Source organism: Pseudophryne corroboree, chromosome 1 (genome assembly GCF_028390025.1).
Source record: "Pseudophryne corroboree isolate aPseCor3 chromosome 1, aPseCor3.hap2, whole genome shotgun sequence".
Lineage (NCBI taxonomy): Eukaryota > Metazoa > Chordata > Amphibia > Anura > Myobatrachidae > Pseudophryne > Pseudophryne corroboree.
In genome coordinates this window covers 1,036,663,605-1,036,678,663 of record NC_086444.1, presented here as the reverse complement: position 1 = coordinate 1,036,678,663, position 15,059 = coordinate 1,036,663,605, and the positions used below count along the sequence as shown (strand labels likewise).

The 15,059-nt window shown below is 45.4% G+C and overlaps 1 protein-coding gene across 2 annotated transcripts in view; it reads right to left on the bottom strand.

The window, feature by feature from the left end:
- Window positions 1-5,143: 5,143 nt before the first annotated feature.
- Window positions 5,144-15,059, bottom strand: part of FAM149A (family with sequence similarity 149 member A) — a 204,540-nt gene continuing 194,624 nt past the window's right edge. The window contains exons 13-14 of one of the 2 annotated variants that reach the window (XM_063920796.1): window positions 14,519-14,597; window positions 5,144-8,998 (exon numbers count right to left, since the gene is read on the bottom strand). In XM_063920796.1, coding sequence (XP_063776866.1) covers window positions 8,928-8,998; window positions 14,519-14,597 — 150 coding nt within the window. In that variant the 3' untranslated portion in view covers window positions 5,144-8,927. The remainder of the gene's footprint in view (window positions 8,999-14,518; window positions 14,598-15,059) is intronic. The other variant, XM_063920797.1, reaches the window with a different exon arrangement.

The window sequence follows — 15,059 nt, the reverse complement described above, 5'->3', positions numbered from 1 at the left end:
CCGGTGCGGACTCCCGCAGAGGAGCCCCAGTGTCATGCGGTGGATTTGGCAGAAGCCGGGGAGGACTTCTGCTCCTGGGAACCTGCCGAGGCCGGAGATCTTTTACCCCTTCCCCTTCCTCTAGTAGCAAGGAAGGAAGAACCTCGGCCCTTCCTGTATTTATTGGGCCGAAAGGACTGCATCTGATAGTGGTGTGTTTTATTTTGTTGTGAAGGAACGTAAGGCAAAAATTATGACTTACCCGCGATAGCTGTAGATATTAAATCTGCGAGACCTTCACCAAACAAGACACCACCTTTATATGGCAGAGATTCCATATTTTTCCTGGAGTCAGCATCAGCATTCCATTGGTGGATCCACAATGCTCGCCTAGCTGAGACTGCCATGGCATTGGCTTTTGATCCCAAAAGGCCAATATCTCTCGCCGTTCCTTTAGGTAGGCCGCTGCGTCCCTGATATGACCCAGTGTCAAAAGGACGCTATCCCTATCTAGGGTATCTATCTCAGATGACAAGTTATCTGCCCACTTTTCGATAGCACTACTCACCCACGCAGACGCTATGGCTGGCCTGAGCAGCGTACCCGTGGTGGCATAAATGGATTTTAATGTATTTTCCTGCTTGCGATCCGCAGGGTCCTTAAGGGCTGCCATATCAGGAGACGGGAGAGCCACCCTTTTAGACAAGCGGGATAGGGCCTTGTCCACAATGGGGGGTGACTCCCACTTTTCCCTATCCCCAGAGGGAAACGGATACGCCACTTGAATACTCTTGGGAATCTGAAACTTTTTGTCAGGGCTTTCACAAACCTTTTCAAAAAGAGTGTTCAGCTCATGAGAGGGAGGAAACATTACCACAGGTTTCTTTTCTTTATACATACAAACCCTTGTTTCAGGAACAGCAGGGTTCTCAGAAATATGTAAAACGTCTTTTACCGCCACAATCATGTACTGAATACTCTTTGCTAATTTAGGATCCATCCAATCTGGAATCACTAAAGTCGACACTGGAGTCAGTGTCTGTGTCGGTATCAGTGTCTGCCAACTAGGCAAACGGACGTTTTTGTGACCCCGAAGGGGTCTGTACCTGTAATAATACATCCTCCACAGATTTCTTCCATGCCTGGTTCTGAGAATCAGATTTATCTAATCTCTTAATACGAGCCACATTAGCATTCAAGGCATTCAACACATTTACCCAATCAGGAGTCGGCGGTGCCGACAGGGTCACTCCCACAGCCGTTTGTGTCCCTAATACAGCCTCCTCCTAGGAAGAGCATTCAGCCTCAGACATGCCGACACACGTATCCCAAACACCCACAGACACACGGGCATATAGGGACAGACCCACAGGAAAGCCTGTCAGAGAGACACAGAGGGAGTTTTGCCAGCCCACAACCCAGCGCCTAATCACCGGTTCTGAAACACTAAAGAATGCCCCAGACCTGCAGCGCTTTTACAACAAATATATATTGCACCAATTTCCCTGTGCCCCCCCCCCCCCCCCGTTTTGCACCGATACTTAGTCAGAAGTGGGAGGAAGGACCAGCGTCTCTGCAGCCTTGTGGAGAGGAACATGGCGCTGCCCAGGGTGCAGGGCGCCCCCCCGCGCACCCTGCACCCTGTAGTGCTGCTGTGTGTGGGAGCATGACGCGCAGCGTGCGATCGCTGTGCGGTACCTCAGAAAGCCGTCACTGAAGTCTTCTGATCTTCTACTCACCTGTCTTCTGACTTCTGGCTATGTAAGGGGGGTGATGGCAGGCTCTGGGAGCGAGCATCTAGGCGTACCTAGCGATCAAACCCTCAGGAGCTAATGGTGTCCTGAAGCCAGAAGCAGAGCCTTTGAACTCACTGGAACTTTCCCCTTAGTCCCACGAAGCAGGGAGACTGGTGCCAGCAGTCTCCCTGAAAATAAAAAACCTAACAAAAGTCTTTTCCTAAGAAACTCTGTAGAGCTCCTCAGTGTGCATCCAGTCTGCCTGGTCTATCGGTGCTGCAGAGTCATCCGCACTCTCCCACCCGTTCTAGAGCTTTGGTATAAACCCCATGGTTCTTATGGTTACCCCAGCATCCTCTAGGACGTATGAGAAAATAGGATTTTAATACCTACCGGTAAATCCTTTTCTCTTAGTCCGTAGAGGATGCTGGGCACCCGTCCCAGTGCGTACTGTATCTGCAGTTATTAGTTCTGGTTATACACTGGTTGTGTTACATTATAGTCAGCCTGTTGCTGACATTGTTCAGGCTGTTGGCTGGAGTTCTGTTGAATGCCATGTTGTACGGCGTGTTTGAGGTGTGAGCTGGTAGGTATCTCACCTTAGTTTAACAATAATTCCTTTCCTCGAAATGTCCGTCTCCCTGGGCACAGTTCCTATAACTGGAGTCTGGAGGAGGGGCATAGAGGGAGGAGCCAGTTCACACCCATTCAAAGTCTTAAAGTGCCCATGTCTCCAGCGGATCCCGTCTATACCCCATGGTTCTTATGGTTACCCCAGCATCCTCTAGGACATATGAGAAATAAAGAATTAACAGCACTATAATGGAAACTACTGAGGAGGATTGGGACCAATATATATCAGGTCGAGTATCCCTTATCCAAAATGCTTGGGATCAGAAGCATTTTGGATAATGGATTATTCCGTATTTCTGAATATTTAAAAAAATGTTGCCCCTATAATATGCCAGATACAAGTAATGCCCCCAGTATAGTGCACCTGCCAACCTCACCCAATCACTTACCCCCTACCACCCTCACCCATTAACCTGCCACCAGGGCTGCCATCGGGGATACTGGGCGCACAGCAGTCCTGGGCCCAGCCTCTCTGACAGAAAGGGGAGGGCCCGAGTAGCTCATGCCACTGTCTGCCCACCGCCACCTGTCCATCCACTGCCGTGCTCCATCCGTCCTCCGCCGTGTACCGTCCACCCGCAGTTAGGGCATTTGCCGGCTGGAAAAAAGCCGGATGGCTTTTTCCCGTGCCGGTATTGTAATTAACAGTGTGAGGGGTAGGGTCCTTTCACACTGCACGGCCCCGGCCTGGCTGCCGGGATGCAGCCGGAAATATCCACTGGAAGGTACGGCTGCCAGGCCAGGGGCCGTGCCATCTTTGCAACAGTGGACCGTGTGTGTGAAGGGGAGCTTTCACACACAACGGTTTTTTTTCAAGCCGTGTCTAATGCTGCGCACAGCATTACACATGGCTCAAAGCCGTTGTGTGTGAAAGACCCTCCCGGATGGCAAAAAGCCGGACAAAGTTTGTCCGGCTTTTTGCCATCCGTGAGCCCTTAGGGTTGCCACCTCTTACCTTTAACTCTGGACACATATTAATTACACAGGCTCAGTGGCTGATAAAAACCAGGTGAAATGGAGTCCTGAAGTCCGCATACCTCCCAACATTTATTCTTTGTAAATCGGGACACATGCGCGGCGAAGCCGCGCGCGCTCCCGAAAAAGGGGTGTGACCTAAGAAAATGGGGGCGTGGCTTCGCGGGAGGACCCGCGATCGCGAGCCACGCCCCATTTTCGTCACTGAGGGGGCATGCCCAGCGCTCTGTGAGCCGCTGGCATGCCCCCTCTCCCTCTGACTTCATGTGTGCCTGGGGCCGTGCTGCTGGCCTATGCCAGGAACCTCCTCCTGAGCCTCAGTCTGCTGCCCCTGCTCCAGCCCACTCCCATACTCGCTCTCTGCTGATGTCCGGAGCCCATTCCTACCCGTGGTGCTGCTGCCGCTGGGGTGGTGGCGGCTACTGAGCCGGCCCCTGGTCATCCTTCGGAGCTCGGACGAGGTGGGTTACATCCCGGAGCAGGGGCCGGAGCGACACCTCTAACCTGGTCAGCGTTCTGGCTCAATTTCCTGCCAACAGACCACATAAGGACCCCTGGCCGTGGTCCGCAAGTTTAACACCCCTGCTGTATAGTTATTAGCGACAGAAGGGGTGAGGGTAGGAGACTGGGGCAGTCAGGAGATACTGGGCTTCAAAAAGGGGGGAAGCTGCAAGTGAAAGTAATTAAAACAGGTAATTGACAAGTGCCGCCAACAGCGCCCCCTACCTTGCAGCGCTATGTGCGGTGCCCCCTCCGCACACACCTAGTTATGGCCCTGGTAGACATCTTGGATGTTATGTAATAGGTTCCAAGTGTAAGGAATCAGCTTGGCAAACTTGATCAATTTAAAGCAGCATTCAGTTACAGTATAAGGCAAAATCAGCCTTAAAACTAATTACCACTTTAAATCTAGCTAAGAAATCGCTGTAAACAAGATGGTTCCCTAAACTCGGAACCTACAGTGTTACATCATTCTCATTCATTCTGTACTAAGATGAAGGCATATTTGCTTTTGGAATGACTAGCTACTATTTGTGTATGCTGATCTCACACCCAAAGTTAAGTATTGTGACATATAATTTGAAGGTGTTACGTGGTTTCATTCAGTGCCGTTTCTAGGGCTGGGCCAGTGACGGGGCGCCGGCCTGCGCCCATTGTGTGCACATTGCTGCAGTATTCTATGCGGCCTGGGCGTCCGCATAGAATACTGTGAAAACATCCCTCCCCAGAGGACAGTTTTGAAAAATGCTAGACGAGACGGCAGCCATTTTGAGAGGGACCTTTAATAGACAGAGCCTGAAGGGAGGATGCAGACAATGGCAAAGCAGTGAGGCATGGTGCTACAGGCATTACTATGTGGGACATATAAAGGTGCAATGGGCATTACTGTGTGGGTCTTAATATGGTGCAAGGAGCATTACTCTGTGGGGCATAATATGGTGCTGGGCCATTACTGTGTGGGGCACAATAAGGTGCATTACTGTGTGGGGCATAATTTGGTGCTAGGGGCATTATTGTGTGGGGCATAATATGGTGTAAGGTAGTATTTTCCTACAAGACCATGGCCATTTCAGCAAGGGCACACCCATTTGCTGCCAGGCCACGCCCCTTTTCCTGGAGGGAGGGGTGATTTGCCCCTTTTTTTCTCCATGTCTATGGGGGGGGAGGGGTGCATTTTTTTGTGTTTGCACTGGGAGATCAAACTGGCTCGAAACAGCCCTGGTATCATTGCTTTTGATAACGTTTACGGAGGCAGTCACAAACAGATTACCACACGGATTGGCCTACAGTCAAATCACCGTTTATACGCTCCATGTGTAACACGGTCAAATAGCAACATATCCGTAATACTATATCTCACATTCATTTACCAGCATTGTCGCTGTTTGCCACCTATCAGGCCACTGAAAAAGTCACAAATGTTGCAGATTTCTTTCTTCTTTTCATTTTGGGAAAATCCACCAAACAACTTTAATCTTAGTAATAAATACATATATTTAATAAAAAACACAACAATCTGTTTATTCCAGTGCATATAGGGAAACAAAGTATTTTTCACAAAATCTCAAAGGAAACATCATTGACAAAAATTAGCACAATATAAAAAGGTACATAATGTACATGGTTATAAAAAATATAATTTGGCAAGTAAATATAAGCATATATATTGTGTAGATATGCACTGTATAGGTAGTAACATTCAGGCTTATTAGAGCATCATTACAAAGGTAAGTTTACAGATGAATGAAACTGCTGTCAGTGGCAGAACAACATGAATACTGTGAAGCATTTCAAATCTGTTTGTAATCTTCTAAAGATAGGGACTGTTACCAGCATCACACTATGGGTTCCCCACCCATTAACTGATTGGCTGGTACTTTATCTCCGTTCAAGGCTTAGTAAATAGACCCCTAAGTATCTAATTGGTGGTTATGGGTAACAGCGCATTTGTACACATAGTATACTACTATACAGGACCAAAATGGGGGTTGTGCAACCAATGATGTGGAGTAGGGCACAAGGCTGAGAAGGAGACAGTATTACTGCCCTGACTCAGTGCCTGGAGAGCTGCATCTGGTGCAGCAGCATTCTGCTCCTAGGGTTTGTTCTCTTCTATGGCCTGCGACAGCTTAGTTATTCTGAAGGCTAGTTATGTAACGTGATGCAAGCATAGATGTGCTATAACGCATAGCACCAATTTGGTCTTACAGTATGTGGTCAGGTGAAAACTAAACATGATTACTTATTTAGGGTTGTTACATATCTCCAATTTTAACTGCTTTATGATAAAAGAGCTGTTTCCATCAACCGTTCTCTAGAACTCTGATGTGCCAATGTGTACAGTACTGGGAAAGTGGTGACAGTGAGGTCTATCATTGAACACACCAGGTGGATGTTTTTATCTGAAAGCCCTTACACAGATCATGATGCCACCATACATAGGGGTATATTCAAAGCAGAGTCGGGTAACCAGGGAACAGAAATGGGCTGGCTTCTGTTTACAGCCAGTGATCACTTAGCTGCAAACAGAGCTGCGATCGCAGCCATTTCTTTGAACGTGACACTGTCCAATATAAGACATGAAACACCAGGACTGACGGGGCCACTGTATCTTCGTGAATAGACAGTGGCAGCTATAAAAAAAAATACTTCTGAAAAATAAAAGGATCTGCTACATACAGTAGGTTTGGTTTGTATTTAGTATAAGTTTTTAAAGTTTCAGAACATTGATCATAGAATTTAGTGTATGAAGGATGTTTGTACTGTATGAGCGCTTTTCTTTCATTCTTCTGTCTGAACAAGCCATATATGGAAGGAAGGAAGCAGCAGCCAATGTTAAACTGCCCAAGGGACCACTCATCACTATGGCAACAAAAAACTTCTGTTTCCATGTTCAGGCTGTACAAGCCGGACCAAACAGCCTTAGTGATGCATGATTCCTTGGGTGTCTTAAGATTCATGTTCAACTCTCTCTGAGCATCATGATGCTCAACGACCTACTGAGGCAATCAGTACCCACGGGCCGATTCGGGGAGAGATGTGTGCTGAGCGATTCGCTCAGCACACATCTCTCCCGCCGCTCAGCACAGCGCGATCTGTGCTGAGCGTGTGGGGGGAGACGGGGGGGCCGCTCATTTCACCCAGCGGGTAAAGTGATCGACCCGCTAGATTGGCCTGCACGGCAGGCCAATCTAGCAGCAGTGATACCGATGCGCGGGGCTGCGCATCGCTATCGCTGTATGGGGTAGACACGGAGCAATCTTGCTTAAATTCTAAGCAATCTAGTCAGATTGCTTAAAATATCGCTCCGTGAGTACCCCCCTTAAGCTTCACACTGTTTCAATTAGATTGGCTTAAATTGTGTATATACTAATTATTACAAATAAAGTATAAAGAACAGCATTACAGAGTGTCCGAGGCTCTTGCAGGGGTGTCTCAGGTTGGTGGTCCAGGACCAAATCAAATTATTATGGCCAAAGGGATAGGCAAAACCAGTGCTAGTGGCTGCCAATAATAAAACGTGGACAATCAGAAACACCACTGTACACCACCACATAACTGACCCTAAGGATGACAGGTAGGCACCATTTACTTCATTTAATATTTTTTCCCCAAATTTATCAATAAAAAACTTTTATCCTAGGGGTGCTGTGAAAAAAATGCTGATACTCTAGGGCACCGTGATTCAAGAAATTTGGGAACCACTGGCATAGCGTGTGACTCGGAATAAGGCCCAATGTGTCATTATAACATTGCCAATCTTAAGTTTATATTTGAAGTCCGTGTTCTGAAAACCTGTACAATAAATCTTGTACGCATGCTTTACTAGTGATAGATTAACTGTTCCACCAATACAAGCCAAGTATACGTACATGTACTTATATAAATGAAATACTGTATCTTCATGATAATCAATCATTTCATTTACTGCTATTATTGAATAGAATACAAGGCAGAGAGATTTAAAATATCTGTTTAGGATACTCTGCCAAGTATAAAAGAAGTTGTGTATCGTACACTGTAGCATACTCTACCTGCAGCTCTAAGCCACGGTTGAAGTGACCTTCCTGGCGGACAATCCCACAAAATAGCTGCCTTGACTCACTATGAGTGACAGGCCCACTGTAATAGAGTAAATCCTTTGGGCATACCATACTCCTGGCACAGTAAGTAAGCAAAAGTTGTGAAGCACAATATCCATCTTTTATGCAGTAACTGAATCATGAAGGTAGGTGGCTTCTAAAAAAAGGCAAAAATGGATGTGTTACTTGTGGCATCCAACCAGATTCTAGCTACCACTTTCTAGAATGTACAGGATAAATTATAGGTTGATTGCTATGGGCAAGGAAGTTTTAGCAAATATATCCAGCTATACTGTATTAAGAGGGAGATTTAGCAAAACCTCTAATGTGTGAAGGTGTTGCCCATACAGTAACTAAGATTTCATGAAATGCACTAGCAGGGCCGGATGAAGCCTTCCAGAGTCCCGGGCACTTAAGACAGGGGGGCCCACCACATATACATATACTTACGCAGGACTAAAGGGCGAGGAAGAGATGGTGGGGTGCCACGCATGTCAGAGGTCATGCCTCTGTGGAGAGCCGCTGGGTCCTAGTACCCAGTGGCTGCTATGCAGTAACAGAGGCAGCGCACAGTGGGGGGAAGGGCTTTGAGAAAGGGGGTCCTGGGCACCGTGCCACTGTGATCCCCATGTAATCTAGTTCTGTGTACTAGATAAAAGATAGCAAGTATATAATTGGTTGCTAAGTGCAAATGCTCCACTGGTCTTCTTTAGTAGATTTTATAAATCTCCCCATAATCTTTTAGAGCTCAAAAGTGCTTGATTGACTAACAAATAATATATTACATTTATAAAAATATTATTATGACATTCTACAAATGCAAGTTTTAACATTCGCTGCAGCTATTTGTATAATAAAGTTGATTCTCCTGAAGTCAGGTGACCCATTACAAATGCTGAGTTCATAACTCAGACTTGCCGGTGTTCAGTTTTTAACAGATAAAAACATATTAACAACATTGTTTCTGGGGGACCAGCAGAAGATAGAAAACGTCATTGTCCATCTCTCTTTTTACTCCTCATTAAGATGGCAATTGAATTTTTCTTCTTGAACTTGGATTCCTCTGTAAGGATTTTGGTTGATACTGTGAACCTTGATAAAAAATAAAAATAAGTTCAGGTATTTCTATATTATGGTATGTTCACAGGGAAAAAAAAACCCAGTACATTTCATTATAATACCGATCACATATGGGCCCAGATTTATCAAGCATTGGAGAGTGATAAATTGCACGGTGATGAACTACCAACCAATCAGCTCCTAACTGTCATTTTTCAAACACAGCCTGTAACATGGCAGTTAGGAGCTGATTGGTTTGTACTTTTCCACCGTGCAATTATTCACTCTCCAAGGCTTGATGAATTTGGGCCATTATTTATATATTTTTTAACTCCATAATGCATTAAGATTAGACATGTAGTGCTCATATTTGCATTAGATACATTTATATATTGGATAAAGCCAGAAACTGGTGACATCATCAGGATAACTAAAATAAACTAATGATGGCATTTACATGAATGTTTTTGTACAGCAGATTATGTCACTACATCTCAGTGTACACAGCACAGCAGCAAATACTACATCTCAGTGTACACAGCACAGCGGCAACAATGACATCTCAGTGTACACAGCACAGCAGCAACAACTACATTTCAGTGTACACAGCACAGCAGCAACAAATACATCTCAGTGTACACAGCACAGCAGCAACAACAACTACATCTCAGTGTACACAGCGCAGCAGCGACAACAACATCTCAGTGTACACAGCACAGCAGCAAATACTACATCTCAGTGTACACAGCACAGCGGCAACAATGACATCTCAGTGTACACAGCACAGCAGCAACAACTACATTTCAGTGTACACAGCACAGCAGCAACAAATACATCTCAGTGTACACAGCACAGCAGCAACAACAACTACATCTCAGTGTACACAGCGCAGCAGCGACAACAACATCTCAGTGTACACAGCACAGCAGCAACAACCACATCTCAGTGTACACACTACAGTAGCAACAACTACATCTCAGTGTACACAGCACAGCAGCAACAACTACATCATCATCTCAGTGTACACAGCACAGCAGCAACAACTACATCTCAGTGTACACAGCAGCAACAACTACATCTCAGTGTACACAGCGCAGCAGCAACCACTACATCCCAGTGTACACAGCACAACAGCAACCACTACATCTCAGTGTACACAACACTAGCAGCAACTACATCTCAGTGTACACAGCACAGCAGAAACCACTACATCTCAGTGTACACAGCACAGCAGAAACCACTACATCTCAGTGTACACAGCACAACAGCAACCACTACATCTCAGTGTACACAACACTAGCAGCAACTACATCTCAGTGTACACAGCACAGCAGAAACCACTACATCTCAGTGTACACAGCGCAGCAGCAACCACTACATCCCAGTGTACACAGCACAACAGCAACCATTACATCTCAGTGTACACAGCACTAGCAGCAACTACATCTCAGTGTACACAGCACAGCAGCAACTACATCTCAGTGTACACAGCACTAGCAGCAACTACATCTCAGTGTACACAGCACAGCAGCAACAACTACATCTCAGTGTTCACAGCACTAGCAGCAACTACATCTCAGTGTACACAGCACAGCAGCAACAACTACATCTCAGTGTTCACAGCACTAGCAGCAACTACATCTCAGTGTACACAGCACAGCAGCAACAACTACATCTCAGTGTACACAGCGCAGCAGCAAAAACTACATCTCAGTGTACACAGCACAGCAGCAACCACTACTTCTCAGTGTACACAGCACAAGCAGCAACTACATTTCAGTGTACACAACACAGCAGCAACAACTGCATCTCAGTGTACACAATGCATCAGCAACAACTACATCTCGGTGTACACAGCACAGCAGCAACAACTACATCTCGGTGTACACAGCACAGCAGCAACTACTACATCTCGGTGTACACAGCACAGCAGCAACTACAACTCAGTGTACACAGCACAGCAACAACAACTACATCTCAGTGTACACAGCGCAGCAGCAAAAACTACATCTCAGTGTACACAGCACAGCAGCAACCACTACTTCTCAGTGTACACAGCACAAGCAGCAACTACATTTCAGTGTACACAACACAGCAGCAACAACTGCATCTCAGTGTACACAATGCATCAGCAACAACTACATCTCGGTGTACACAGCACAGCAGCAACAACTACATCTCGGTGTACACAGCACAGCAGCAACTACAACTCAGTGTACACAGCACAGCAGCAACAACTGCATCTCAGTACATACAACACAGCAACAATTACATCTCAGTGTACACAGCACAGCAGCAACAACTACACCTCAGTGTACATAGCACAGCAGCAATATTGGTTGCATGCTATGTAATTTGATATTTGTGCTAAAGAAGGAAGTAAACACTCCAATACACTATTGTTTGTTGTTTTGTTTTTCAGTATAAATACTAACACTTTATTTAAATTGATTACATCATGTGTATGCTTGTGTTTAGCACTCTTTTTAAAGTAATGTATTTCATCTTGCTGTATGTGTGCGCTATATAAATAACTGGCAATAAATAATAATCTGATGAATTCTGCTGCCATTAAAATGTACCATATAAATAATGTTCTTCCTAAGTGCACCTGTGCTTGTACTCTATACTTTACAAAGGGTGACAGTTCATAGAAATGATCAATAACACATGATCCTTATCAGTTTTGTATAATAAGCAAGGCCACTGTTTAAAGTCCATGCTGATAAATAGCAATGATTTCAAGAGAAAGTACATAAGTTGCAGATGTTAGAACTTAGTAACAAGCAGAGTCTCACTCTGCACTGTGATCAGGGAATAAGAACTACAGACAGGAACGGATAAGCGCCTCATAGGTCTGGGACTGAAAATTATCATGGGCCTATTGAGAAGCAGAGGAGCTGTGACCAATGCTGTGTGGGTGTGGCCAGTGTCATTGTGGGTGTGGCCAGTGCTGTGTAGATGTGCCATGTGGATGTGTACACCCTCTGCACTATCAGCCGCAATGTTCCCTTAAAAATGAAAAAGTAAAAAAGCATCATTTTGTAATGAAAATAGAAATATAATTAGAATTTTGTGTTATCGCGGCTCCGACAGCCCGCTTATTGCAGATTATGCTTCGGGTGTCTGAGCATAATCACAGATAAGTGTCGGCATCGGTAGGAGAAGTGCGTCGCATTGGGGCTAATAGGATAGCCCCTGATAATCCTATTAGCAGCGGTAAAGTACTCATGCTAATAGGATACCCCCTTAGTGTTAAAAGAAGTCAGTGTATTATTGTTATTATTATTATCCTTCATTTATATGGCGCCACAAGTGTTCCGCAGCGCCCAATTACAGAGTACATAAACGAATAATCAAAAACAGGAAAACAGCAACTTACAGTTGACGACAATATATATAGGACAAGTACAGGGTAAATAAACATAGCTACATCAGCAGCTGACACTGGAATAAGTATCAGGTGGCAGAAGAATGCCTGATTTGGTGCAGTTGAAGATTATTAAAGTAAGAAAAAAAATAAGCACATGAGGGAAGAGGGCCCTACTCGTGAGAGCTTACATTCTAAAGGGGAGGGGTAGACAGACATGGGTGACACAGACGGGGTACATAGAGAGCATGGAACAGAGGGTTAGGATGAGATTTGGCTGGGTTTGGTTAAGAAGTGTGTCTTGAGAGCCCGTTTGAAGTTTTGTAGAGGGGTGGAGAGTCTGAGGTGGAGAAAGAGGGAATTCCAGAGAAATGGAGCAGCATGTGAAAAATCTTGGAGGTAGGAGTGGGAGGAAGTAATCAGTAGGCAGGAGAGTTGGCGTGCATTAGCAGAGCGAAGAGGACGGGTGGGAGTGTAAAGGGAGATAAGGTCAGAGATGTAGATGGGAGAGGCGTGGGTGAGGGCTTTGTAAGCGAGTGTGAGAAGCTTTAAGGTGAAGGTCTTGTAAGAGAGGAGAGGTGGACATAGTACGTTTGGTGAGGAAAATGAACCGGCCAGCAGCATTGAGGATAGATTGGAGTGGAGAGAGGTATTTGTCAGGAATGCCAGTCAGGAGGAGATTACAGTAGTCCAGTCTGGAGATGACCAGTGAGTGGATAAGAGTCTTAGTAGCATCCTGGGTCAGAAAGGGTCTGATCCTGGAAATATTTTTTAGATGAAAATGGCAGGTTTGTGAGAGGTGCTGAATGTGTGGTTTGAAGGAGAGGGAGGAGTCAAGGATTACTCCAAGACAGCGCACTTGGGGGATAGGGGAGATAGTAGTACCATCAATAGATAATGAGATTGTAGGAGGTGAGGTTATGCGGGAGGGAGGGAAGATGATCAGCTCGGTTTTAGACATGTTAAGTTTAAGAAAGTGCTGGGACATCCACACAGAGATTGTAGAGAGACAGTTGGATATATGAGTGAGGAGAGCAGGGGAGAGGTCTGGAGGGGAAAGATAGATTTGAGTGTCATCAGCATAGAGATGATATTGGAAACCAAAAGAACTAATGAGCTTACCTAGTGAGGACATATAGAGAGAGAAAAGAAGAGGACCAAGGACAGAACATTGGGGTACACCTACAGTTAGTGGAAGTGAGGGGGAGGTGGTGTCATGAGAGGAGACAGAGAATGACTGGTCAGAGAGGTAGGAAGACAGCCAAGAGAGGGCAGTATCATGCAGACCAATGGAATGTAATTTTAAGGGTGTACAAAGTAGTAGCATTAAATACATTACTGCAAAGATTTATATTAGGAAACAAATACAAGTGAGTGCTACCTTTAATGCTGGGTACACACCTACAGATATATCTGCAGATCAATTGATCTGCAGATATATCTAAAGCCGGATCGGGCAGTGTGTTGTGCATACACACTGCCCGATCCATCGGGGACTGACGTCATGAACTGGGCATTTACACACGCCCGCCCAGTTCAGCTGTCAGTCACCTCCGGCTGCTACAGCTTGTGTACGATATATTTGCCATCGGCTGTGCCGCAAGGCCGACGCGATATGTATGTGAATGACGAAGTTCACAGACATATTGCCCGTACGCACTGGCCGACGGACCCGCGATATATCGGCTGTTCAAGAGAATGGCCGATATATCGGCCAGTGCGTACGCACCTTTAGTCAGACCAAATAAATTATGCTCTGACCATCTCACAGATATAGGCTTATTTATGTATACTCAGAAGGTGCTGTCAGGAAGAGAACCTGCAGCTCATGTATACCTGTTCCCTGCGCTCCTCTCTTCATGTAACGGATTTCCTTTATACTGTACGTGATGTAATACACAGACATTATGCCAGTGCAGTTTTTTACTAATATTGCTTGGCTGGGGATTGTTTCCCCTTTGTAACAGCACTTTCTGATTAAGCAGGCATTTAAATGTGATTACTAATTAGTCTATTAGATGGTTACTGGCAATAGTTTTGCAAATATAAGATTATGGAACTCAACAGCTATAGGTAATATTAGATGATATTGTAGAACCAGTCATAGGGGTTGCTATAAAGATAAAATGCACAACATAAAAAAGAATCAGTTTTATTCACTGTTAGCCAAGATGTTTTCTTACTTGTCAGGAATGCTTGTCCCGTCCATGTATTGTTAGCAAAATCCATAGGGGTAAAAGATCTTCTGTGCGATGTCTCTGACTGGATTTAAAAAAAATCAATTATCCACTTGTTTCTGATTGTAGATCTATGTTAGTACTAAGGGCCTAATTCAGACCTGATCGCTGTTGTGCGATTTTGCATGATGGGCGATTATCGTTCGACTGTGCATGTGTATGGATTACAATGCGCACGTGCAAGGCCAAACAGCGACGGAATCGTGCAAAAATTTAGATCGCTAGGCGTACACGAGTCGATTGACAAGAAGCAGATGTTTGGGGGTGGTGACTGTCTGGGAGTGTCAGAAAAAACGCTGGCGATGCCAAGCGTTTTCTGAGATCACCTGCGTGTGACGTCAGCTCCGGCCATGATTAGCCTGATTCTATCGCACTGTAGGAGTAAGTCCTGGGCTGCGCACAGAACGGAAAAACCATTAGATGGTGAATGAGATGCGAATGTATTTGCAGATGTCCCCTGTCATCAGTAGCGCACGCAGGGGGGGTT